The sequence below is a fragment of the Passer montanus genome, unplaced genomic scaffold (assembly GCF_014805655.1).
Source record: "Passer montanus isolate IOZ18808 unplaced genomic scaffold, ASM1480565v1 scaffold103, whole genome shotgun sequence".
In the NCBI taxonomy this organism is placed as follows: domain Eukaryota; kingdom Metazoa; phylum Chordata; class Aves; order Passeriformes; family Passeridae; genus Passer; species Passer montanus.
Genome location: NW_024356838.1, coordinates 1833235 through 1858514, shown reverse-complemented (window position 1 = coordinate 1858514; position 25280 = coordinate 1833235). Strand labels below are relative to the sequence as shown.

General features: G+C 37.4%; 1 protein-coding gene across 2 annotated transcripts in view; it reads left to right on the top strand.

Annotated features, from left to right (window-relative positions):
* COL11A1 (collagen type XI alpha 1 chain) overlaps positions 1 to 25280 on the top strand; it is a 130897-nt gene that overhangs the window by 95132 nt on the left and 10485 nt on the right. For both annotated transcript variants that reach the window (XM_039718195.1, XM_039718203.1), the window contains 16 exons: positions 3340 to 3447; positions 3912 to 4019; positions 5067 to 5120; positions 8553 to 8606; positions 9373 to 9480; positions 10051 to 10104; positions 11023 to 11076; positions 11174 to 11227; positions 17505 to 17558; positions 18022 to 18129; positions 18307 to 18360; positions 18652 to 18705; positions 19222 to 19275; positions 24195 to 24248; positions 24617 to 24724; positions 24807 to 24860. In XM_039718195.1, coding sequence (XP_039574129.1) covers positions 3340 to 3447; positions 3912 to 4019; positions 5067 to 5120; positions 8553 to 8606; positions 9373 to 9480; positions 10051 to 10104; positions 11023 to 11076; positions 11174 to 11227; positions 17505 to 17558; positions 18022 to 18129; positions 18307 to 18360; positions 18652 to 18705; positions 19222 to 19275; positions 24195 to 24248; positions 24617 to 24724; positions 24807 to 24860 — 1134 coding nt within the window. The remainder of the gene's footprint in view (positions 1 to 3339; positions 3448 to 3911; positions 4020 to 5066; positions 5121 to 8552; positions 8607 to 9372; positions 9481 to 10050; positions 10105 to 11022; positions 11077 to 11173; positions 11228 to 17504; positions 17559 to 18021; positions 18130 to 18306; positions 18361 to 18651; positions 18706 to 19221; positions 19276 to 24194; positions 24249 to 24616; positions 24725 to 24806; positions 24861 to 25280) is intronic.

Below are 25280 nucleotides of genomic sequence, written 5' to 3'. Positions count from 1 at the left end.
TGAAAACATCAGAGCTTTTTCGGGGAGGATGTCTCAATTTTCCCCATTTACCATGCTTTGGTTCAAATCATGGAGCTCTCTCAGAGCTCATGAATAGTATTCCTTTCATGTGAAACTAAATTGGTAGAGAAAATCCAGGAACACTATTAATGCTGCCCAGCTAATGGGAGTTCAGTGCCAGACTGAAATCATCATTGATTACAGTCCAGAAACACACAGTGTGGGCATTGGGAGCACAGTACCAAGGACTCCAGTTCATTAACCTGTTCCTGTTGGGGACACCCTTCCTGCTGAGGTAAACAGTCATAGAAACAAACCCTTAGGAGACTGAGGGTTTTTTGCGTATAGTTTTTACAGTCTTTAAGAAACAGATGTAATGGTAGTTGAAAGAGAGTTTGAAGGGCAAAATTTTTATTTTTTTAAAATTTATTTTGAGCTTATTGTAGTGTAAGCAGGCCATTTCTGGTACAAAGTGGAACCAGTTGCCCTTAAAGTATTCCAGGAGTCCTCCACAGGATTTTTATCTGTTTCATCTTTAATTACTAACTTGTTATCTCAAAATAGTATTGAAAAAAAGGTGTGTAGGTGTCCTTAATACTGGGTTTCAGTGCACCATCAAGCACCAGAATTAAGCCACAACTGCTTGCTTTTCTTCACAGAAGCTCACAGCAGACCAAGAACATCAAATACTCTGAAAATATTTTCCCATCTATTTTTAGCCAACAGCGGGTACACACAGAAGTGTAATTGTAGTGGAGTCTTCATTTGCCATCTACAATAGGAAGAGAATCCATGCCACTGGCTGACTTTCCTGTGATTTCCTGCCAATACCAATTGTTTCTAACTAGCATATATAGTCAATTATAAGCTTTGTTTGGCTGCTGCATACATCTGCAAGCATACCAAACAAATGACTGCTCCAAATACTCTGCATATGCCAATTACTCTGTTTAGAGGGATTTGCACAAAAGAAAGGATGCATGAATGCACGTCAGAGCACGAAGGGGTTCTGCAGGACTGAGAGGGGTTTTTTCATGGTTTGGGGTTTTTTTGGGAGGGTGTTGTGGTTGTTTTTTTGTTATGTGGGGGGGGGCCTGAGTTTTTTTAACAATTCTCTTTTATCTGCTCTTTGTTGCTTCTGTTTGTTTTCTTCCCTCCTCCTACTACTGTGTGGAATGCTGAATGCTGATGAGAGAAAGCTCTTTGGAATGTCAAGCAGTCATTTTTCATTTGCTCATTTAGGAATAGGATGCTCAAATTAGAGTCAGAATAAGCCAGCTGTAGGCTACCCAATTATCAGCACTGAACTATCTAGAGCTATCTTCATCTATCTGACAACATTTTACAGTCAAGGGGACCTTCACTTGTTGAGCATTTTGTTAGCCCTCAGTAAAAAGTATTGCTACTACTATGCAATGTATACAATAGCTGTCATTACATATCTCCTCACAGGAAGTGAGAGAAAACCAAGGTTGCTAATGAGTTTACAGTCTGTATAGCAGCCATACAAGACAAAACGTGAACTTCCATTCTGTAGAAGAGTTAAAAAAAAACCCAACAAAGCAAATTAATAAAAAGATTCCATGATGTGAGTACTGCAAGACCAAAGGTTAACAAGTGGTTTCATAACATAAGGAGCTTGTTTTGTAGTGGGACAGAGTGACCAGAAAAAAATTAAACACGGAAAGAGACAGCAGACTTAAGCTGCTTAAAATGCTTTTCCGAGTTGGGACTATAATATGTTCTACTGTGCTCAGAAGCCATTCTCACAAAGAAATAAGTGGTTCCTTGAAAACAGAATGTATAGTCCATCTTCATAACTCATGAGAAATGCAAAGATAAATGTGAAAAGCTGGCTGATTAAAAAGAGCTACTGGAAATTATGGCCACTGTTAGTGTCTGCTGTCTGACACAGGAAAGATCTAAGAATTATTTGGGTTTTTTCCTCTCTATTCTTACATCCTCCTGATGAGATGACCTAAAATTGTTTAGCTTATGAGAGCTGACAAGATCAGAGACCATGGTAGTATGGCTGTAGGGCAATGACTTTTTCTTATTGAATTCACTGAAGCCTTAGGAACTAAAAGAACAGAAATAGGACAGAAACTTAGGCAGCCACCCAGACTTAAAAAAATCCCCAACACCTGGAAGGATCAAGTCATCCACGATTTTCATACAAATACTTTGTTTGACCACGTGCAAATTTAGATCTTACTGAAATAACTTGCTAAAATACTTTGAGAAACCATTCAGAACTCTTTTCTGTCACATTTATGTGGAAGGAAAAGTACCTTATTATGAAATTAGTACCATTTATGCTAATGAGGTCAGTCCCTGACAAGTATGTCATGAGTAAAATAAAAAAAAAATAGGGTCCTCATAGGTGAAAGCATCTTAAAATTTCAATATCTACAAAGTGATAAATTTGTTCTTGCTTAAACATGAAAAAAATGCTATTTGGAGTCTCAGGGTCTTAATTTTATTATTTTCCTATTTTTATTATTATTTTATATTGCTTTTCTGTTCTGTGATGTATCATCCTGCTTCTAGTATATCAGTTGAAGAAGTGAAATTACTGATCATAACTTTGAAGTGTTGCAAACTATCTCAAAGGTGCAAAGCTGAAAATTTGGGAAATATTTTTTCTACAGCAAACAAACATTTAACAGTACTCTCTTAATGCAAAAATTGTAAATTATTTAAAAGACAGAAACAAATATGTATTTTTTGTGGTTTTCAATATATAGTGTCTGTTGTTTCACCCTTGATTTTTAATATTACATTTTTAACTTTTTCTGTGCTTATCTAAAGATGCCTGTACATAAAAAGCCTCTGTAGAGCACACTAAATTAGTTGCTATACTTGAATGGATTTTTACAGAGGTGCATTGAAATGTAGAAATGTGATCATCACAGCAATGAACAGCACAAAACTTTACTAAAAATTCTGGTTTTGGTGTGGCTTTGTTCTGTATTTCAATATGGTGAATATGCTTTCATCAAAACAGTATGTTAATATATTTGGAAAACATAGAGGGAAGTAAGTTCTTGAAAAGAGGCTGGTTTTAAAGACACTGTCATTATGATGAACAAATACAGGAAGTGGTATTTACAAAAAATAAAATCAGTGTTGTATGAACTGTATGGAGTATGAACTTCAGGTTGTTCCTTCCAGCCTTTTTTCGTTACTTGTGCACATGATGGATGCGTAACCTTCAACCAGCTGAACTCGCACTGCTGAGCAGCTTCTCTGCTGACTTGCCTCATGAAAACTGCCAGCATTCCCAGGGCTCTCAGAATTCCTTTATCCTTTTTTTTTTTTATCCTCTGTCTTTCCCAGGGCTCGCCGGGAGAGCGCGGAGCCGCGGGCACCGCTGGCCCCATTGGGCTGCCGGGCCGGCCCGGCCCCCAGGGACCCCCAGGCCCCGCCGGAGAGAAGGGGGCTCCTGTGAGTAACCTCAGTCCCATGAAACCATCCCTGCACACGCTTGTCATTCCAGAATGCTACTTGCTCCCACTCTGTATTCTCAGAATACCCAACCTACTCATTTTAGATTTACAAATATGTACATAGTAAAACATTTCTCACTGTGCTCTCTAAGACCAGGAAGGTTTAACCTGTTATTATCACAGCAGGGAGTGGATCAGTCTTTCAATAAAACTTTGTACCAGCCACTCTGCATTACAGTACAAGTATATTTGACATCAGCTTCCATTATTATTTCATATAATTCTCTTATATATTCTCTTCCATGACAGTTTTCTTTCTGTTGTGGTGTTTTCTGTTTTGTTGGGGTTTTTATTTGGAGGGGGTGTGTGTTTTAATTTTGTATTGGTATTGGGACTCCCTGTACTGAAGCATTCGTTACTCTCCTGTGATAATGTGGATTGCTTCATTTTCTTCAAAACCAGGGTGAAAAAGGCCCTCAAGGTCCAGCTGGACGAGACGGAATACAGGGTCCTGTAGGACTTCCTGGTCCTGCTGGTCCTAGTGGTTCTCCTGGAGAAGATGGTGACAAGGTGAATCATTATAATTGGGTATTAGTGCATCTGGGAGTTCTGTCAGTACAGTTCTCTGTAGGTTTCCTCACAATAAATAGGGTGACAAGACAATAAATCTTATTCCTGCCTCCCCCAAATTCCCTCTGCCTACTGCACAAAATCCCTAAAAACCTCTTCTATTCCCAAATGTCTGAGGGACAGATGCCACGGGACCTTGGGATTTTTGTTAAAGAGCTAGTAGAATAACATTCATCCTGGCAAAGAAACAAGGATGAAAGTGTCGCAAAATATGACAAAATTGATTTTTGCCTATTTTAGAAACTTGGTTTTCTGAATGAATAAGATTAAATGTCTTCAGTAATATACAGGGGTTCAGAACCACCAGAGGTTTTGCTGGTAGGCTGACGGTGTCAAAATAATTATGTTCACAGCAGAGATGTTTTGTTGACCTCTGGCAGGATTTAAAATATGACACCTTTCAGGATTATCTGGTGTGGTTGCTTGACCCAGCACTCTTCTGTTAGTTAGCACAGGGTAAAGGTAAAGACTTCAACATTAATGTTTGTGATTCATGAGTGTTATTTATCCCACAGACAGTATTTTCTGTGATTTAATTTAATTGTATTTTATTATTGTATAAAGAAAACATTCTTTTCTAATGTGGTTTCTTGGTGATTTGAATAATTGCAAAGTTTTGAAATATTGTACACAAGCAGTAGTTCAGTCATAAACAGTTACATGAGTCTGTAAATCAGGGTACTTTCATTATAAGTTCATATTGAAGGTGACATGAGCAACACAATTTCCTTTATTTAGAGCTCAGTTGCATTATACTTCAAAGCCAGATCTCATTGCCCTTTTCAATTCAGCAATCAATATCTGTATTAATATGACATATTATTGATCACTGCAGAATTGCTCCCTTTAGGCTTTCACTTGAAGCAGCAGCTTAAAACATAGAATAATCATATCAAAGGGATCATTTAGAGATACTGTGATACTGACTTCAGCTAAGTGTGAAGGAGAACACTTTAAAGAGGTTTAACTTTTAACTTTCAATTACAGGGTGAAATTGGTGAACCAGGTCAGAAAGGCAGTAAAGGTGACAAAGGAGAAAACGTAAGTAGCAAAATCCTTTGTGCATTACATCTACTCTTTATAAATAAAAGGTATTCATGCATGAAGTATGCAGGTAGTTTTGCTACATAAACGAGCGGAAAAAAGACACACTCTTAAAATGTTCCTTCAAAATAATGGTCTTTTAATGTAATACTAGAGGTTTGTACTTACAGATCCAGGTATGTATTTATTATTGTTCATATAACTAGAGCTTATAGAATCATTACAAAATACAAACTACATTCTTAAGCACCCTTCCTGTATCATTGAAATTCCTCCATTCTATATTGGAACTGGAGAGACCAAGAATTCCCATGTGTTCTCTTACTGTGTTGAACCTCACTGACTGCACTGTGTGAACATACCAGCTTTGGCTGCTTAGCCACGAGGATGAAAACTATGGAGACTCAACAGAGAAATCTACTAATGTAGTTTTAACATTTGTAAAGGATATCTAATTCCTGGGGAGCACAATTAACTGATGGCAGATGAAATGGCTTCTACAAGTTTTCATATATTACCATTAAGCCTATTAGTGAATCTACGACTAATCATGTTTCTACTGTTTTGATTTGACATTTTTCTATCTTCAAAAATTAATTTTAAAGTTCAAGCACTTCATTTTTCTATTTAGACCAGACATATAAAATTAAGCTTTTTTCACGGTGAAATTTAAAGCTAAAAAGAATAAAACGAGCATTTACTTATTCCCATTTGATTGTAGTTTCTTTTGTAAAAATTCAAAATGGTATGTTTTCACTTCTGTTCAATTTCAAGATAAACTGGTACTTTACTTGAATACTTTTCCCTAAGAAAAAATTGAGAAACAATGGCAGAAAGATCCCTTTTATTGTTGTATTTCAACACTATTCAGTTAGCAAAGCTCCAAACTCAGCACAGGGGCATTCATGGCTAAGTACATTTATCTTGAAAACAGTATGATTTTTGAGATTAACAAGATACAGAATAGTATATTACTTTAAAAATTACACCAAATTTATGGCTTACATATTATCAAATGATGTTTATGGGAGGATATGTACATACTCAAGAAAATCACAGGTCATAGAATTACAGAATCAGAGTGGCTTGGGCTGGAAATGAACTTTAGGATCAGCTGGTTCCAGCCTCTGATCCAGTTCCACTTCAGGCTCTGCATGTGGTCACAGGCAAATCCTGTTTTCCCCTTTGCCATGCCTCTTCATTAGAAATGCTTTGCATCAGAGAAATTCAAGGAAAAAACAAAAGCTGCACTCTTCTGTTTCAGATAATTTTAGCATAGCTAGTTATGCTGAGCATTAGACTGTGACCACAGTTCCCATAGTGAGTACTGATGTATTTGGGTCTGTTCCAGCAAACCTGCTTTACAAATAAAATATCTGCAGCATTGTAATTTGAGGATGTAACCCGGACTCCCAGTCTCAAGGTTTCATGCATTTGAGAATATTACAAATTTTTCTTGAAATACAGGATTCAGTTGAGGCCTTAGTTGAAGTGAATGTAACTGGTTGAAGTCACATTCTTCAATCTATTTGCCCTCAACTGCAGTCATTCAACCCTGACAATTTCAGAATGTGTTTATTTTAAAATTGCTTTTCTTTCAACATGCTGACAGATGCCTGTTGGGGCAGGGAGAAAGGGCTTCTTGGTCACCTCTGGGAGGTTCTGACAAGGAAGTACCAGTTCTGAAATCACAGGACATAAAGAACAGATATTTACAATCTCAAACCACCCACAAAAGGCCTTGGTGGGCATTTAGAGCCTGATCACAGCAAGGATCCCGATCAAAGAACTGATTCATCTTTCCTGTTTTAGAAGAGCTGGAAAAATCTTCAATTCCCCATTGAAACTAACAAAGATTTATTTTTGTGGGTTTGAGAATACAGTGCCTAACTATGTTAGCATATTCTAGTTAAGACAGCACAATTTTGTTGTTGATGTGCTGTCCTCTCTTGAACTCCAAAACCTCCACAGTTATCACAGTTGCCTTTATTAACTGAGGATTCTCTCATTATACTGATCAGTCTTTCTACGTTTGCCCTCCAGAGCAATGGCAAAAAAGAATCTGGCCATGTGTCCATATAACTCCTCATTAATCAATTGCAGAGTACGTTCCAACAGTGCTTTATATCAAAATGGGTTTTTAAATGAGTTTAAAAATGTGTAGGCCTCATTCCAGAGCCTATAAAATGGAGGAGCACATTGAAGCCTCTCCAAGAGTGTAGAAAAATCCATGCATGCCAAATCCCTTTCTCATGGTAGCACTTCCCAGTCAGCTGGAGCATTCCTCAGAGTCCTTTCATTTAAATATGTCACCACAGAGGCTAGAAAGCTTTGTTTCACTTATCGCCATCAGTTATGGGACAAGAAAAAAACTGTAAAAGAGAAGAAATATAGAGCTTGATGCTTCATACTCCCTAGAAAATAAAATGGTCCAAAATATATATAAAACCCAGAGACAGAAATAGACTGCAAGACTAAAGAAGTCCCTTTAATTCCCCTTATAAAGGGCACAATCTAATTTTCACCCTAGAAAAGTCCATAAATCCCATTATTATTTTCCTCTAAACCAGAATTTGAAGCTAGAAGTTGCAGGCAACTTGGCATCTGAAATAGGCTAGAATCAGCCAAGGCCAGGTATTGACTTTTGTGCCTTCTTAGCGTAACTCAGCCTACTTCCTCCAGTGTTGCAAAAACAAGATTCAAACTACTCCGTCATTTACACCTCATCATAAAGTAATATCTTGCATTCCTGTACTCTGATAGCTTCATTATATCACATCTGCATGACTGATTTCTAATTACGTGCAATATAACTTAATTATTCTGCAGGAAGAATGAAAAAGACATTCCTCTCAGAGACTGGGGTTTTTGGTCATTCTGTTGAAAAGAGACTTAATATCAAAGAGAGTGTGATTCCCAGTGCTCAGCAAGAACTTGCACTTTTTCATGTCTCTTGGAGGTCAACATAAACTTTGTGCTGTGCCATTGCAAAAATAATTAGCAATTTCAAAAAACTACTCCAAATAATAAGCATTTTGATTAAAGATAGATTTTTAGATGATGCTTTAAAGTTTGAGAGATATTTTTAATAAATCTCATTGAAAGTTTTTATATTTTCAATTGTGAAAAAAAATTCATTTTGATTCATGTTTGCATGGAAATTTATTCAGAAACATTAAAAATGAGTTTCTAACAAATGCCAACATTGTCTATTATAGATGTGAAAATCTGAGTTTTTTAGAGATAAGTAGTTTGTACTGGATGGAAAGGACTTGTGAATGATGCTACATCCTCTATGGAGAAGTATGGCAATGCTGAGTAGATTGTGGTCGTGCAAATCGTGTTTTCTCTCGTGTCTGTATTTGCTTTTAATCTCACTGCAGATGCCACAATCACTAACTTGTCCTTCTGGATGTGTGTTTGTTGCAGGGTCCTCCAGGTCCACCAGGTCTGCAGGGTCCTGTTGGAGCCCCAGGGATAGCTGTGAGTAGCTCCTTCAGAGCCAACCCCAACCTTGCATAACTCAGCTGATCCTGACTTCTTTGAACTGTTTGCTCTACTCAGGAATATATTTCAAAACACCACTAACAGTTCTGTCCCTGCCCACTTACATACAGTTCTTTATTGTAAAGAAGCCTGCCTGGGTGTTACTGTATGGCAGATTTACAGCAGGGCAATAATTTGACAAAATTATTAAAAATTAAATCCTGTAAATAGTGAATGGGGGCCATCCTTTCAATGAACTTGTTCGGTGGTGTGTTTGGCACCTCAGTATAGATGCAGTTAAAAGAGAGGGTCTCTTTAAAATCCACATGATACCAAGTGAATTAATTTTTATTTTTATTTAAAAGGCTCTAAATTCTTTTACCCTTAGTATTGGTAGAAACCATATCTGCATATGATTTCAAGATAAACTGGTACTTTATGATCTCACAGAAACCTGTGCTACTCATATTTACATAGGTATTCAACATCCAGAATGTTTATGCAGATGTGACAGAGAGAGGGAATTCAGGGAAAATTTCTGTGAGAAATGCAGCACTAATTGACCTATATTAAATCAGAGCACATGCTGGTATTCTGTTTGTGCAACAGATTTTATCCAGCCAAGATGATGAACATGCATTTGTTAAGACACTTGGTGTGATTCTGAGCCCTTTTGTAGCTGTTTCTCAGTCATTTCCATGGAGCTTTTCCCGTTGTTCTTATCAGAGCTGTGATAGTTCTGCTCTTCATTTTTTCCCAACAGGGAGGTGATGGAGAGCCAGGCCCAAGAGGTCAGCAAGGGATGTTTGGGCAAAAAGGTGATGAAGGTCCTCGAGGCTTCCCTGGGCCCCCAGGCCCTATTGGCTTACAGGTAAATTCCTTTATTATTTTACCTTATATCTGTAAAACAAGATGTAACAGGAAAAGCATTAGAGTACTGTTTTCTGTCAGAAACTGAATGACTACTGTCTTCTATTAAATAAATTATAGCATCAGTTAATTAGAACGGAAAGATCCATATTGATGGGGTTCATGCATAAACAACAGATTTAATGCAGCAGGAAAATATATATGTGTGTGTGTATATCAGAGCATAAATTATCCAGACTCCCACCTGAACTCTGGATAATCCTGGCAGTGTTTTTAAAATCACCCAGTGTTGCATTTCTGTGTGCATTTTTGGGGTTTTTTCCCCCCAAAATTTATTGCGTCACCTAGTTTAAGCAACCTAGGACTACCTATACACTTACTGTAATATGAAAAGCTCTTTTCCCTTTCTTTCCATTATAATACAAATAGATCTTTTTCTTCTTGTTCCGCCATCCTGCCCCCTCCCAAGTTCACAAATTTGATGTGTAGATCTGATTTACATTGTTTCATATTGGTTTATAACTAATCATTCCAGAGACCCCACTTATAGTATTCTTCCTGTGTTTTTTAGGGTCTGCCTGGCCCACCAGGTGAAAAAGGTGAAAATGGAGATGTGGGCCCAATGGTAAGACTTTTTCCCCACTGGTCACTCTGAAGGACATAAATATTCTCCATATATTATTGACTTTTCTCTATAGCTCATCATTTGATAAGATATTCCTGAATTTGGTGACCGAATATGAAGTATTTTGTGCAACATAAACTCTCTCTGGGACTTTCTTTGCTTTCCCACATCTATCCCCTCATCACTAATATTAAGATTTATGTAACATAAGAAAATACTGAAAAATAGCTAGCAAAGCAGATGCTCTGTGTGCCTGAGACAATCCAGTGACAATCAGGTTCAGAAAAGAAAGAGGAAAAAGTAGATACTACTGCACCAGAGAGTCTGGAGCTGCCTTCCTGAATTTCAGGCTGTTGCTGTTAACATACAGCTTCAGGTATGCAGGCCAGAAGATGGTAAACACTGCTTGGCTCTGTTTACTTTCCCTGGGTGATGCATTTTCCAGCTGTTTCTCCTGCTGACAGAATGCCTTGTGGGCTGTTCCTGACTGCTATGCAAGCTCTCTATACATTTGCCTCCAGCACCTTGTGCCAAGCCTGGATGCTTCACTGGTGCCCATCTGCAGGCACCATGGTGCAGTTCTGCCCCAGGGCTGTCACAGACACTTGAGCTGGTCCAGGTCTCTGTCAGTGGGATGGGCATGCAGGGAACCTGCAGGGAAAGAACCAATCCTCAGGGGTCCTAAGCATCAGGTCATGTCCAGCTCAGCTGCTGTGTGGCACAGCCTGGGTCTCCTGTCACCTTTGAACTCATCCAGCAGGCAGCAATCTGATCCTGCTGCTCCTGCTGCATGGTGAAGATTAAAAGCCCTCTACAGATTGAGTATATTATTTTTCATTGCTCAGAAATTCTTCCTGATTGTAACTATATTGTATCTCTCCTATGATTCTGTCATATCACATTGTCTCTTTGATACAGGGTCCACCTGGCCCACCAGGTCCCAGAGGTCCCCAGGGTCCTAATGGAGCTGATGTAAGAATCAATCTATTTTTTGTCTTGCTAATTGAGTAACAAGCACCCTATTTTGGGTAACGATATTTTGGATAACAAAAATCTTTTATCACTGTAGGGTCCTCAAGGTCCCCCAGGCTCAGTCGGCTCTGTTGGAGGTGTTGGTGAAAAGGTGAGTGTGGATGGAAACACCTAAGGCAGAGAAAACATTGGAATAAGAATGCTGTACGACATTCATTCATTAAAACTCTTTTCACTGCTATTTTCAGTTCTCTATTCAGAAAATTTTCTGCCAAGATATGGAGTGAGTTTGTGTGGGATTGTTTACTTTAATATTTTACCCAAGGAACATGCCAGATTGTATCTTCCTTGTTCTTAAAGGAAAGATGAGGTATGCAGGAATATAAGAGCCTTTTTTTTCCTGTGATTTATTTGAAGCAACAGAGTAAACTATTAAATAGTGCTGAGCAAGCAAGAAGTTCAAAAGAGAGTCTTAAAATGCTTGTTTATGTTTATTTTATCAAGCTACATGACCTCAACCACATCACCTACATAAGCCTAAAAGCCTTTTGCTGTAATGTTACAGATTTAACATTATTTTTTTCCTGAACTTTGGAATGGGAAAGAAGATTCTAAGTGGAACATAAAATGGAGGAAAGAAAATAGAAATATATTCCAGGCCAATATATAAATTGCTTATTGAGAAACAATGTAATTGCTCTTGAGTATTTAATGATTTGTCACACAGTATCACATATGTTCAAAGAAACACCAATCTCAGTGAACTCTAAAAAAGACATCTCTAGGAATGTCAGTATTGGTAGTTTTCCAGAAAGCTTTCCATATTTTTAATTTCTCAGAACTTGAAGCAAGATTTCCCTTTTTCTAACTAAACCAGCCTTTTAAAAGAATCTTCAGGTGTTTCATGGTTTGTGGTTTTTTTCCTACATGCTTATCAACTAAATCACTTACCAGTGCTCTGGGATGTGGCAAAGAGCATACTAGAATAGTACAACATAAAATTTGGTTTGCTGGAGAAATATCCTACTTTGTCTCCTTTCCTGTCCTTTGAGACCAGAGGGTACTGAGCCCAAACAGGTGTCATTGTGCCAGGCTGGCAGTGCTTCACTGCAGTGCTTCTTTCTCAGGATGTGGCTCTGAGCATCAGCTCACCTCTTGGGAGCAGCACCATTCTGGTGTTTTCAATCCTTTTTCCCCAAAATGGCACAAGACACACCAAACATGATGCCCTCCTGCTTGACTGCATTATTAACAAGGATATTTCTTCTAATGTCCCAAGTTCATGGCATTGTTCATCCAGTCTACTTTAAAAAATATCTTGGCCTCATGAAGGACTGCAGGATTTGTTTTTTTCTCTCTGGGAAGAGTACCAAAAATGTGACACAATCTAGGAGTTTAGAGAAATAAAGTTACTGGGAAAAGAGTCTGTATGTCAGTGGAATACAGAAAATAATGGGCATTGTGGGAAGAAAAAATTTTCCTGTGACTAATAATGAGAAAAATATTAATTATGAGAACATGCAGGGTAGCAGCCAGTTTTATTCAGTGCTTTATAAAACCCCACCTTGTATAATATTATGGCACATTGAACTTGATAGGAATTTTTGCCATTGACTGAAAAGTCACCTCTTCAATTTTTAGCATTTAATGATCAAATTATATTCCAGCCATTTCCTAAACACATTGCCTTATATTGAACTCCTTCTTCCTTTGTTTCTCCCTGCAACTCATCTGCGTGATTTAGAATCACTGTTTGTGATGATTAGGCCATGAAATTTAATTCAAGAACATGAAGTTCAGACTGTTTATCACTTGGTTGTCATTTTTTATTTCCTCTAGCTTATATCCCGTATTCACAAAGAGAAGCTTCCAAGTGTATTTTGGAAGTTCATATAATTGTAATTACTTTCCTCCCTCCTCCTCCTCAAGTTTTAGTACATGCCAGGCTATTTTCTTTCTTAGGGTATCTTCCTTCTTAATTTCAGTTCCATTTAATGAGATTTCAAGCTGAGATATCATCAAGAGTTATTTTTTCAGGGGGAGTTGCTGCAGTGGGAGGACAGGTCATGCTTTTAAACAAAACATGCATTTTTTTCTTTTCCTTTTCTTCCCACACATTTTTCTCCCAATGTTTTTCTTATTATGTCAGCATGCTTTGGCCTCTGCACCCCTTTCAGGAAAGACACACCATACTACAGATAATTCAATACAGTGAGTAAAGAATGTGGAAAAACATTTTGGCATCATCCCTGTCACTGCTGAAGAGAGAGAAGTAGGTTTGCTCACTTGAATATTTTAATGATTTGACCAGGAGATATTTCTTTATCAATACATGGGGTTTCAAAGCCCCCTTATCTTCTGGCAGAGATAAACATTTTTGTCACGCTTAGTGCCACGCATTTTTAACTGGTTTGTTGTTTCCCCTCATCTGCACACACGGGCCTGAATGTTCAAAAGCATCAGTGCTGCAAATGCTCCTGCAGTCCTGCATTATTATTGCTGTAACCCTCACCAAGGGCCTGGCAGTCTGACACTCAGCAGAACATTTAAATCCAGCTTTTAATTAAGAGAAATAGAAAACCAAAATGCACCTACACACGCTTATCTCTAATTTGACATCAAAGCTCTAACATGCAGATATTCTAAACAGGCATGAAGTTGCACATGATTTCTCTAACCTGTGCCTTAGAATGTACATAAGAATTTACAACAGAGGGGAAACAGATCAAGTAATGTTAACCCCACACTTCCACAAAAGCTAATGAAATAAATTTGCCTTTCTAATTTAGATTAATTTGTGATAATTGCACTGAGCACTGTGTTGTTCTTCTACCCCCTCTTCCTTCCACAGCAGTTATAAACCTGACACATCAGAGTTAGCAAAGCCACTGTTTGCAGAACCTAAGCTTTCGTTCTGTAGCTTCTCAGAGTTCAGAGCAGGTTTACTGCATGAAAAAGTCTGGTGTTAGAAAACCATGATACTCATCTGGGTTTAAATGTCTTCCTATTATATTGTTCTTAAAAAGCTTTCCAAAGCAGTACACTAATGAGGAGTCCAACACAGTAAACAAGTGAGATCAATAGTTCTCATGCTTAATCATTGATTTATACTGCAGATGGAAGTGAGAGGACAAAATCAATGGAGTATCCTGGCTTTAAGTTTAGGAACATGTTTGATAAGTGTTCACAGACAATTTTATGTGTATATATAATTTTTCCACACATGTATGTGTGGACACTGCTAAGGTACCTAATCAAGGTGTGTCTGTGACAGTTTAGGCTACTTGCATATCCATCTTAACAAATTACCTTTAATGACTTCACATGACCTCCTGACTGTGATTTTTTTCTCATCCTACTCCATCTCTCTAATGCTGTAAACAAGAACCCTCCATGAAAACACAGCCTTTAGAATTTCTCTCAATTAAATTTAATTCTCCACAGAGCCATTATATATAACACGTATGCAGACCTATGGAAAATGGATTCTGTTCTAGAGTTACAATTTTTTTTTTTTTTTTTTTTGTGAGAATGGCAAAAAGGAGCAAAACTAATGTTTCAGAACCCAGTCAGTTGCAAAGCTGCCTCTCATTCTTACAAAATTAAAGGCTATGTCCCAGAATTTAACCAAAAGGTGGCAGCCTTCTATCCACTATCTCTGTGCTTTGGATATCAGTTCTCTAGAACTGACCATGAAGAAAACAACATTTTTTAAACCTTAAAACTTTTTAATATTTTTTTTTTTATATTTTAGCTTTTAAACTACTTTGCCTAGCTTGGTAGAAACCATTCTGCTTGCTTAATCCAAGGTTTTCAGAATAAGGCATGTCTGCAAAATGACATGACCCTTTGTACTTTAAGATGTCTGTCCTTCCTTTTTGAAATTCTGTCTGAGGAAGGCTTTGCCTAAAAAAGACCACAGTAACATTTAAAAGATCTGAGCTGCTAAAAAGAGAGAGAAAAATCTCCAGAGATGGGATAAATATATTATTAGATCATAAAATCTGTTTCCCAACAAAACATGAAATATTTTCTATGGAGAAGGTTTTGAATTAATGCCATTGTTACTAAAAATTAAAAGAAAGACGAGGGCAAACAATAGCTATAGATTACACAGGTTTTAGTAGCTATAAATATGCACTCTCTAAATATATATCAGCTACAATCTTCTCTATCAAAACACTGTTTAACTCCCTTAACAGCTATCTAAACCAAATGCAGCATTTCATAGTACCTAATACTTGGAATATGGAAATCACAGTCAGATAAAACAAGGACTGTATACAGGGAAGGGGCCGATTTTTTAGTAGAGCAATGATATAGAAATATTAATGTGAGATGAAACTTTAACTGGTCTCATCTTTCACAAATGCCCTCTAAGGGAACATTTTGACATTTTCTAGCCCTTCCAATTTCTCAGTTTTCCACACTGCTGCTTGCTGGGGAGCTGCAGTGCACAGAGCCAATGTCACCGTGTGTGCTGGAGCAGGCACCCCCAGTGCCCACCCACTGCTCCCAAGTGTAGGTCAGAGGGAGCCCAGTGTTGTGAGAGAGAATGAAGATGTGTTTGTCAACAGGAAGGGTAAGAGTTGTATTATCAATCAAATGTGGATCGTTGTAAATTACAGTATCATTAGGCAGAAAGGCAGAAGAAGAACTCTCTCTCTGAGAAGCTGCCAAGGGGATTACACTGCACAAGTGCTTGTCAGCAAGAGTGGGCACAATCAGTGCTCTTATGTCACTGCTTCATTTTGTCCTGCCACGGGCTCACCTTTGGAAAGGCTCTATAGAGTGGACTCTGTGGCTATAGTATGGCTCCTGATGTGAAAAACACATTTTGCTGATTCCAGACTTCATTCTCTGTTGCTACAAAAATCTCATTTGATTGACAGTAGGCATGGACAAAACCCCAATGCTAATGATGCTGCAGACTCAGTAAATGCTGTGCAGAGAATAAGGAAATGAAGATTATTAATTTTCTTAGAAAACATTCCTAACACTTATTGATCTGAAGCATCCACTACAGGTTTTGTTTTGTTTTGAAATGAATGCAACGTCACAGAAGTAAATTAATATCAAACCCTAAAAGGAATCATTCATTTTTGAAGTTTCTAGAAATTTTATATCTCTAATAGAACATACCAGAGTTTCTAAAGGCACATTCACCCTTTAATAGTGCCCTTTGTAAAGGGCATTTTAATATTGCTCCTAAAATATTGGTTATTTGTTAATTATCCTAGTCTGGAATTCAGTTGAGAGGTACTGAAATATTTTCCTTTAATCTAATGAAATATTTGTACTGGGCCAAATTCTGTCCCCGTGAGGTTATCTTGGTGCTGTGAGCTTCTCTGAAAAAAAAGGTTCAGTACCTACACCATAAGTTTTGGGTTCAAATTGTATTTTATGATTTAAAGTTTTATACTGACCACATGGAAATGACATGTATGAATTAACAGAATTGTCATAAAATGAAGAGGGGCGTGCAGGTCACACAGGTTAGGAAGGATACAGAAATTTATTCCAGTTCTGTGAATTCAGTAAATCATTGGGTAAAATGTATTTTCAGCACTGAACTACTCTTGCTCATAGACATAATTATTGGTAAAAGAATATATTTGCCCCCATTAGCAGTTGGATTGAAAACTCCTTTGGGATAAGAGTATGTATTTCTTATCCAAGCACTCCATAACAATCACAAAGCATATTCTCTTATCCTTCCATGGTTTATGTTTCTGTGATGCTAATAACTAAATATTCTAACAGAAGAGTTTTCTATTAAAGTTTATTCATCAGACCACTGAGCTAGAAAATAATTGGTCATAACTAAACATTAAAATGAAAACTTGTAAAGACAGTCCTTGAGATAATACTGTGTATTGGCTCAGAAGGAGACTGAATTATCTTAAATGTTCACTTAATAGTGCACAATCTTTGACTTGCACAGATTTTCTTTTCATACAGTATCATCCTGAAAGCCATCTGCTTTACAAAATGAATTCTATCACTGGTAAATATGTAACACTCACCTCTGTAGCCTGTGGAGAAACTTTTTCTAATGGATGCCATTATTTTTTCCTTAGGTTTTTCTTCATATAGTTTTTTCTTCTTCCAACAGTAGCTATAGCAATAATCACAAGCAGGAAATTTGCAGTATATGGAATAATAAAGGGGAACATCTTCCAAAGCCCAAAGGGAAGTTTAGTGTCCTTGGCTCAAGAAAATATTAGTTTGATGTATTATGTCTCAAATTTCAGACTCCAGTTCTGAAAAACCATATGCATAACTCAACCCCTCTAGGTAGACCAAATAAAAACCCTTCTTATAAGTTGTTTACATAAATAAGCATGGGAAGAATATGCAATTACAGAAGTAAATTCATCAAAATGTTCTCCCTAATGACTCATAAATTTATTCTTATGCATCTATAGGGTGAGCCTGGAGAAGCTGGTAACCCTGGACCTCCTGGAGAATCTGGAACAGCTGTGAGTATTTTGTTGTTGTCTTATTATTAACATTTATTATGGTGAACTGTGGTATCTGGCAGGGCTTTGGTAAGCATTTCCTCAGATCACTTGAGCAGTTGTGCATGTTTCCTTTGAATTTTCAGCAAAAAACTTATACCTTTAAAATGACATTTTTTTTTCCATATAATCGTAGCCACATCTTGTACTAACAGAGGATGGAGACTTCCCAAAACAATACCTATTTTTCCTTCAATAAGTATTAACTTTGGCTTGCATGTTTTTCTTTCTGGAAACAGTTCACTGATGCAATCTGGGTACAGAATGTGGCACTTGACCTAAGAGATCCTAATTTCCCACTCACATGCCACTATTTATCAAGGAAATGGAGAAATTTCCATTGACTGCTAAACCAGTTAGCCATTGTGATCTTTTTGGCCGTTCCATTTCCAGATGTCATTTTTGTGTTCATGTGTTCCCACAGGGCCCAAAAGGTGAAAGGGGAGAAAAAGGTGAAGCTGGTCCACCTGGAGCAGCCGGACCACCAGGTGCTAAAGGACCTCCAGGTGATGATGGGCCTAAGGGTAACCCAGTAAGTGAGCTTCATAATTCTAACTCAAACCACTGTGAAGCATTGTGTTAATACAGAACCACAGCATTTCCTATAAGTGCACTGTGTTCATTATATGCTTCATAAAAGATTTCTGATAAATGCTACCTGCTTGGCAATGGATGACACATTCCTTGCTTTTTTTCCTGATCTATATAGGGCCCAGTTGGTTTTCCTGGAGATCCTGGTCCCCCTGGGGAACCTGGTCCAGCTGTAAGTATACCTTAAAAACAGTTTTAGGTCCTAGTCCTAGTTTGTACTTAATTCTAGTTGACCCTCTCTCTTTCCTGTCTGGGCATGAGCACTTGCCTGTAAGATCCGTTGCTTTTGAGTTCATGCATTTCTCAAGGTTTACAAATATGAAAAAATCTTTTTAAGTTTTGAAAAATAATGACCTTGGAAAAATGCTCTATAGAAAAATACTGCTCTTATATCCATATATGAAATTTAGTGGCTTACATTAGCTGAATTTTTAATTTTGTTTATTTTCCTTGAATTCTGTAGGGTCAGGATGGTGTTGGTGGAGAGAAGGGTGAAGATGGTGATCCTGGTCAACCTGTAAGATTTTTCTCTCATTTTATTTCACCTGCATGAGCTCTCTGATGATAAGAAAGTATCTTCTGCCAAATCAGTGGCTTCTATGCAGTCATACTCTTAAAAATATTTTCAGAGTGGACACTTTTTCTATTATACTGAAAAATAACTATTTATTTCCTTGAAGAGATAGAACTGCCCATATTACTGTAACACAATTAAGCAAGAGCTCAATTTCTTTTAGAAGTAGTGATGTGTTAAAGGATTTCTGCTGGAGCTGCTGAGGAGCACTAAAAATAGAGCAGCTCTGAGCATAAGAAAGAAATGCTGCAGCCAAATAATCTTCATTAGCTGAACTAACAAAATTAAGCCAAGATCTTAAGCAGTACCTCAGCAATACCCATATTAAGCATCAAAGTTGTATTTCTGTAGAGTCTGTCCATTGAAGGACATGATAACACATGGCATATGTCTGTGGTGTTTAATCAAGATGAGAACTTCATCCTTTATTACTGCTGTAATTTTAATTTTCTGTTACAGGGTCCACCAGGTCCTTCAGGTGAAGCTGGCCCACCTGGTCCTCCTGGGAAAAGAGTAAGGAATATCTCATCTTCTCTTGTACACTTCTCTTTCTGAGACACTGTGTCCTAGAGAATTTCAGCTACTTGTTTCTTACTGGGACACTTTCATCTGATATTTGTAATTTCTTTTAAATAATGTAATGAGAGCAATGAAAAAACAGAAACAACAGAGAAAGCTCTTTAATATGGGTTATAAGAATATAAGAAAAATATATATATAGGGAAGAATGCACTGCTTACCCATAGAGGTGCTTTTTCTTTTCACTCAAGAATTCAGTGTCTACTAAATCAGTCTGCTAACAGGAGTGAGCTGGTATGACAGTAATAGCAGACATCATCTTTAGGCACACCTCTCCTGCTATCAGGGAGTGTTTGGGTGTCTTTAGTCTTGGAAATAGAATAACCTCAATGCAGCTACTGTGCAAAACTGTATCATCCTCTCCTGCATACAGAATTAACAGGCAGACATTTCTGTAACTTATGAAGCTATTCCATTATTTCTAAAGCATTTTAAGGTTTACAAATAGGCTTTACAAATATACCTAATCAAACCCAGTAAATAATATTGCAGTCACAGAACTGTAGTAGATGCATCAACCCTTAGGTCTGCTTCAGAGAGCAATTAGATGCAGTTTTTACACTTGAAAAACAGAAGAAGTGGCATTATTAAATGTAAACTGAGAATTATTTAACAAAATATGTTAAATTGCTTGGTTTAGTGGGCTTGAGTGCAATGACATGCCTAATTAGTTTTATTTATTTTACACAGTAATATATTTGCTCCACGAACATGCAAAATATTTATAATATTCTAAATTATTATGGTCACACTAGCAATCTTATTCTAGAACTGAAATATGGCTCAACTGAATATTAACAATTAGTATGTTTGCTTGACATCAAATTAAAACTTCCTGCTTTATTATACAGAAAGGAAATAGCTCACTCCTCACAGATTGGCTGTATTCTATCTGATTGTATCTAGACAAAAACAATTTCAAAGCACAAATTCCATGTTACCTGTGTTTGACATATTTCCAATTTAGGGAAAATGCATGGCTAAATATTGCAATGTAGTCCCTTTTGAAGAGAACATTTTTAGGATCAGATTCTACATTACTTGAGCACCAGAATATTTCGAACTTGTAGGGAATCTGTATTATATTGATGTTATACTAGAAAGTAACAGTGAAAGACTGAAAGGTTCATACTTACCTGGAAAAACTGCTTTTCATTAGTTTCCATCACCTGTATGGTAGAATAAATTTCAAGAAAAAGCCCTAACAAGAGTCTTTTAATTTGGATTGAGAAGGACACACAGTTTCAGTAGTAATATTGCTGTCTGTGAGGTGCAGCTCTGGCTATACTACTAGAAAGCAAAATTCCACCCCATTTTTTGGTTTTTAGTCTCCAAAATAATGAGTTGGCAGAGCTCAGAATTCATACTTTTAATTAAAGGCTCTGGAAATCCTCAACAGTAAGTTCCTTATTTTGTTATACATTTTCATTCCCCTCTTCCATTCCATTTTGTAACTGAGCTGACCTCAGTTTTACTGTCCAGTATTGTAAAATCATCTTTATTACCAGCTGCCAGAGTTTTGAGCAATCTCCGTCTCATTACAGAGTTACAAAGTTTCCCCAGCTCTCCCTGGGAAGCAAATTCTAGTGAAAGAGACGGACATACATAGTTTTTCCATTGTATCTAAGAAATTTATAAGCCAAAAGCATAATCTACAAAGGGTGACATTTGTGACATAGTAATAGACAAAGTCTTTAAAGTGATTTTTTTTTAGAGTTTCATTAAATAGTAATTATTATTTTACATATTTTGACTTCTTAAATGAAGATGCACCAGATCAGAAAAATACATGCTCAGAAGGCTTTATACATCAACATCATTTAGCTGCAAGTAATGGCAGTAATTGTGGCTGCTTATCTAGAAGTAGGAATACAGACTGAACCCCTCTACAGTTCTGTTGTTATTATTTTTCTGAAACTTAATCCCTTGCTTTTACTTCTGGGACTTCTTTTTGGTTTGCCATACAGTACTCGGTAACTCTTTTACTTTGAATTCACTGATTTCAATCTGAAATATGTTAAAAGTATCATGAGGAAAAGACACCATCAGAGAGTGTTTGTCCTTCAGATCAATGTGCAGTCAGTACAGATCAGCCCAGACAGCACTCCTTGTCTGTGCTCCTCCCAGCCCTTCAGTGTGCCAGGCACTTGGGCTTTGGGATCTGCCGCTGGGCTGCTTTCCTGGGCAATGACATCCAATGTCCACATCACATACACATAAACCTCCATATACCAACCAAGTATTAGAATTTAAAGCTCAAGACTAAGATATGTTTTGTTCTCAGCTGGAGGCCATACCATCTTTTTCCATTGAAAGAAGAGATGTCAGTACTGCAGCAAAGCCAGCAATTTTGCAAAGCAGAAGTTTATTTGGTTTGTTGCCTTTAAATGCAATGTTGAATAACTTAGGGAAAAAGAAAGTGTTTCTATGAAGGAGATTATTTTTTTTTTCCATTGTGGCTACAGCATGATGCTGCCTCAGCAGGGTGTACTCACCACTTAAAAATTAATTTCTCTCTTGATTTCAAATGCACAGAATACCTAACAACATCCTAGGTTCCTATCACAACAGGCTAATGAAATGTGGTAATGGTTTTTCTGTGTTGGAAATCATGTTTTAAGCCGGATGACAGCTATAAACAACAATTGAAATTATTTTAACAAAATATGGAAGAACAGAGAGAAATATTCACTGGGTTCACGTAGCAAAAATTGAGAACGAGTTTGTTTCTGCATGACTCCTTTAGTCTTCTTGGTTCATAAAATGTATCAGGCAGTATGTCCAAAATTACAGGGCAATGTTCATAAAAATCTCTCATGGTAGAGAATTGCAAAGAGCTCTCTGTGTCTGCAGCAGTGAGCCAGGCCAGCCATGCAGGAGCAGCTCCTGCAGCAGCTCCCTGCCTGGGGCAGCCTTGGCACTGCTGCTAACACCAGGCATTGCACTTGTATTTTAGCCATCACAGTGGGCTTAGCCCTGCTAATTAATTCATGCTCCAGCTTCATTTCTAGATTATGCAGAGACCATGTTTTTCAAGTAGAAACTGCCACATTCAACCCTTTTCAGTTTCTTAGATAGGGTGGATTATAATCCATATGGGACCTTCAGGCAAGTAATGAAAATGGGCATGTAAATTAATTCATGTAAGAAAAAGTCATGTTTCTAAAATGCTTCTGAATTTATTTATGTACCTGTTGATCTTTGTTATTATCACTGCAAACTTTGATCTACTCAACAAATTACAACCTACACAAAGGGTTACATACCTCAGACATTATCATTATTGCAACAGCTGGGATTTAAAATATTCTTCCTGTTGTAAAGAGTCAATATTTAGCATAGGGCATTTAAGCTTCTCTGTATTTTGAAGAAATAAAACCAAGCCCTTTACCCCTTACAGCTCTTAAAAATACCAAAGAAAAAAGCTGTTGATACCCACATCAAATGGTCAAAGTTCTCTTGTGGTTAATTCAGTTCCTTTGGTATTACCTTTGATGTAAAGTCTGAGCTATCTCTGCTGGCCAAAAGGTTCATGCAGTGCTGCAGATGTTCAGTGTCACCCTGGAGAAAGCTTAATTTCAGAAGCAATTGAATGATCTTTATATACTTCTATGTAAATAGCTATAAAATGAATATAAATTTCCAGGAATTAAAACCAGTGGAGTTGCTCAAGGTATGTGCCAAGGTAGCAGTGGATAGTGAAATATATCAGGCAATAAAAAGTTTGGGCTAAATTCAGCTCTAGTATAAAAAATGGCTTTAGGTCAAACAGTGATCCAAAGCCCTGACCTCACAAAGCAAACAGGCAGATGCGTAACTGAAGTACAGTTCTTATCTATAAAATTAAATTTGTGTTCTGGTGCTTTACCATTAAGCACCCTGAATTGTTTTTCTGTATGTTGTTAAGAAATAAAAAGCAGTAAATAAATGTGATTGAATTTTTCTAGTTGCTAATCTTCAGAACATTTTTTTTACATAAAAATCTGCTTTTTGCATTAATGAACAGATGAGTATTATATAGATTCACAAAATCACAGCATTTGACCATAGTCACGTTTATTTCATGTTCCTTTAAGCTGCTCATTGGTTGGCAAGAAATAGCTATTTGTAATAAAGACATTTCCCAGGCTAAAAATTAACCTTGTAGGAGAACAGTTGGTCCATTATCTTGAGTGCATCTTTTCTAAACTAAGCATATAAGAGAACCATTTTCAGAAGAGTGCATTAAATTCTAGACACTGCTCCTGTTCATAACTGAAGCTATGAATATTAATTACCTGACCTAAAAATCAGCCCTTCATTTTTTGGAGGAGAAAAATGTCATTTTATTTTACACTTTCATATTTAGTGGATAATATGTCAATTTTTGGCTGTCCAAATGTAATCAGAACCCCTGACTGAGCCCATCCCTGACTTAGAGATTAAAGAAGTATTTGCCATGCTGTGCACTGTAGAAAGAGGCCTTTTTGGAATCAGTGGATAAACTACAGTGAATAGAAGTCAGTGCAAAGCAAGTTTAAAATTAATTGTTATTGTACATATAAACTAGTTTTGCCTTTTTTTCTTTGATGTTTTGTTGGTTTGGTTTTTATTTTTTTGTTTTGGTGTTGTTGTTGTTTTTGTTTTCCCAAACAAATTGAACCTCATCATTTTTTAGATATTCTAAAGAACCAGAAAATTTTATAGGAGAATAAGAGCTGTTTGGTATTTTTTAGGCTGTGAATAAAATGTCAAAAAATAAATTTAATGTTATTTTGTAATCATTTGCTACTTATTAATATGGTGGCAATTTCACTTTCATAATTTTTTTCACTGGTTATATTTGAAAAAACTTGAGTGTCCATATTTTACAGGGACCTCCTGGAGCAACAGGTGCTGAAGGCAGACAAGGTGAAAAAGGTGCAAAGGTAATACACTGAATTTTTTTTTGAAGCATAGAATATAAACTATTTATAAATTAAAAATTAATTGCTTATGATGCACTGAGTGTGGAACTTTTCAAAGTAATAACAGGCAATCTGTAAAACCCAAATTCAGACCCAGAATTAGTAGCAATTTGCAATGGAGTGGACCCAGCAGTGCAGGCCAGCACAGCTCACCTGTAACAGGCAAGGGGAACCTGCTCTGCTGGCACCCAGCTCTCTGTGCAGCCAGAGACACTTCACTCAGGAAATCACCCTGTGCAGAACTCTGGCTTTTAAAAGCACTTTGCCTCTTGTACATCCCTCCAGTGCCAAACTCAGCCCCCCTCTCTGACCTGGTCTGTTCTTTCCAGGGTGAACCTGGTGCAGAAGGGGCTCCTGGAAAAACAGGGCCAGTCGGGCCACAGGGACCTGCAGGGAAACCTGGCCCCGAGGGCCTCCGGGGCATTCCTGGCCCTGTGGTAAGTCATGGAGCACATCATATCTTAAATGTTGCATTTCCTCAATATACTCTGGTAAAGCCAGCTTTTTGGTTTTTTCTAGGGAGAACAAGGAATGCCTGGAGCACCAGGTCAGGATGGCCCTCCTGGACCTCTGGTGAGCATCCTTTTCCCACATGTCACTCACAGAAGCCTCCAAAAAGATCACTGAAAGATTTATCTTCTAACGTTTGAGAGCTTAAATATTCTGTTAAAATCTGGAGCTGAGTATAATAATGAACCATATGCTTTCAAAGGCACAGACTTCCTGTCAGCTCAACAAGAATTTTTCAATGCATTGCTGCAGCTTAATTTTGGGTTTTAAGAAAGTAAAGTTGATATGTAGAAGTTTCTGAGGTTAGGTTTCTCTCCTTCCCCTCCCATCCACCACAGAAGATTGCTATCAGGAGAGTATGAAGCCTGATTTGCAGTAGAGCACAAACACACTGCAGGTGAAAAGTCTGATTCTGCATTCCAAAAGCTTAAAAATTTCACATTTCATTCATGAATTATGTATTTGTCTAGGCTTTTGCATCTA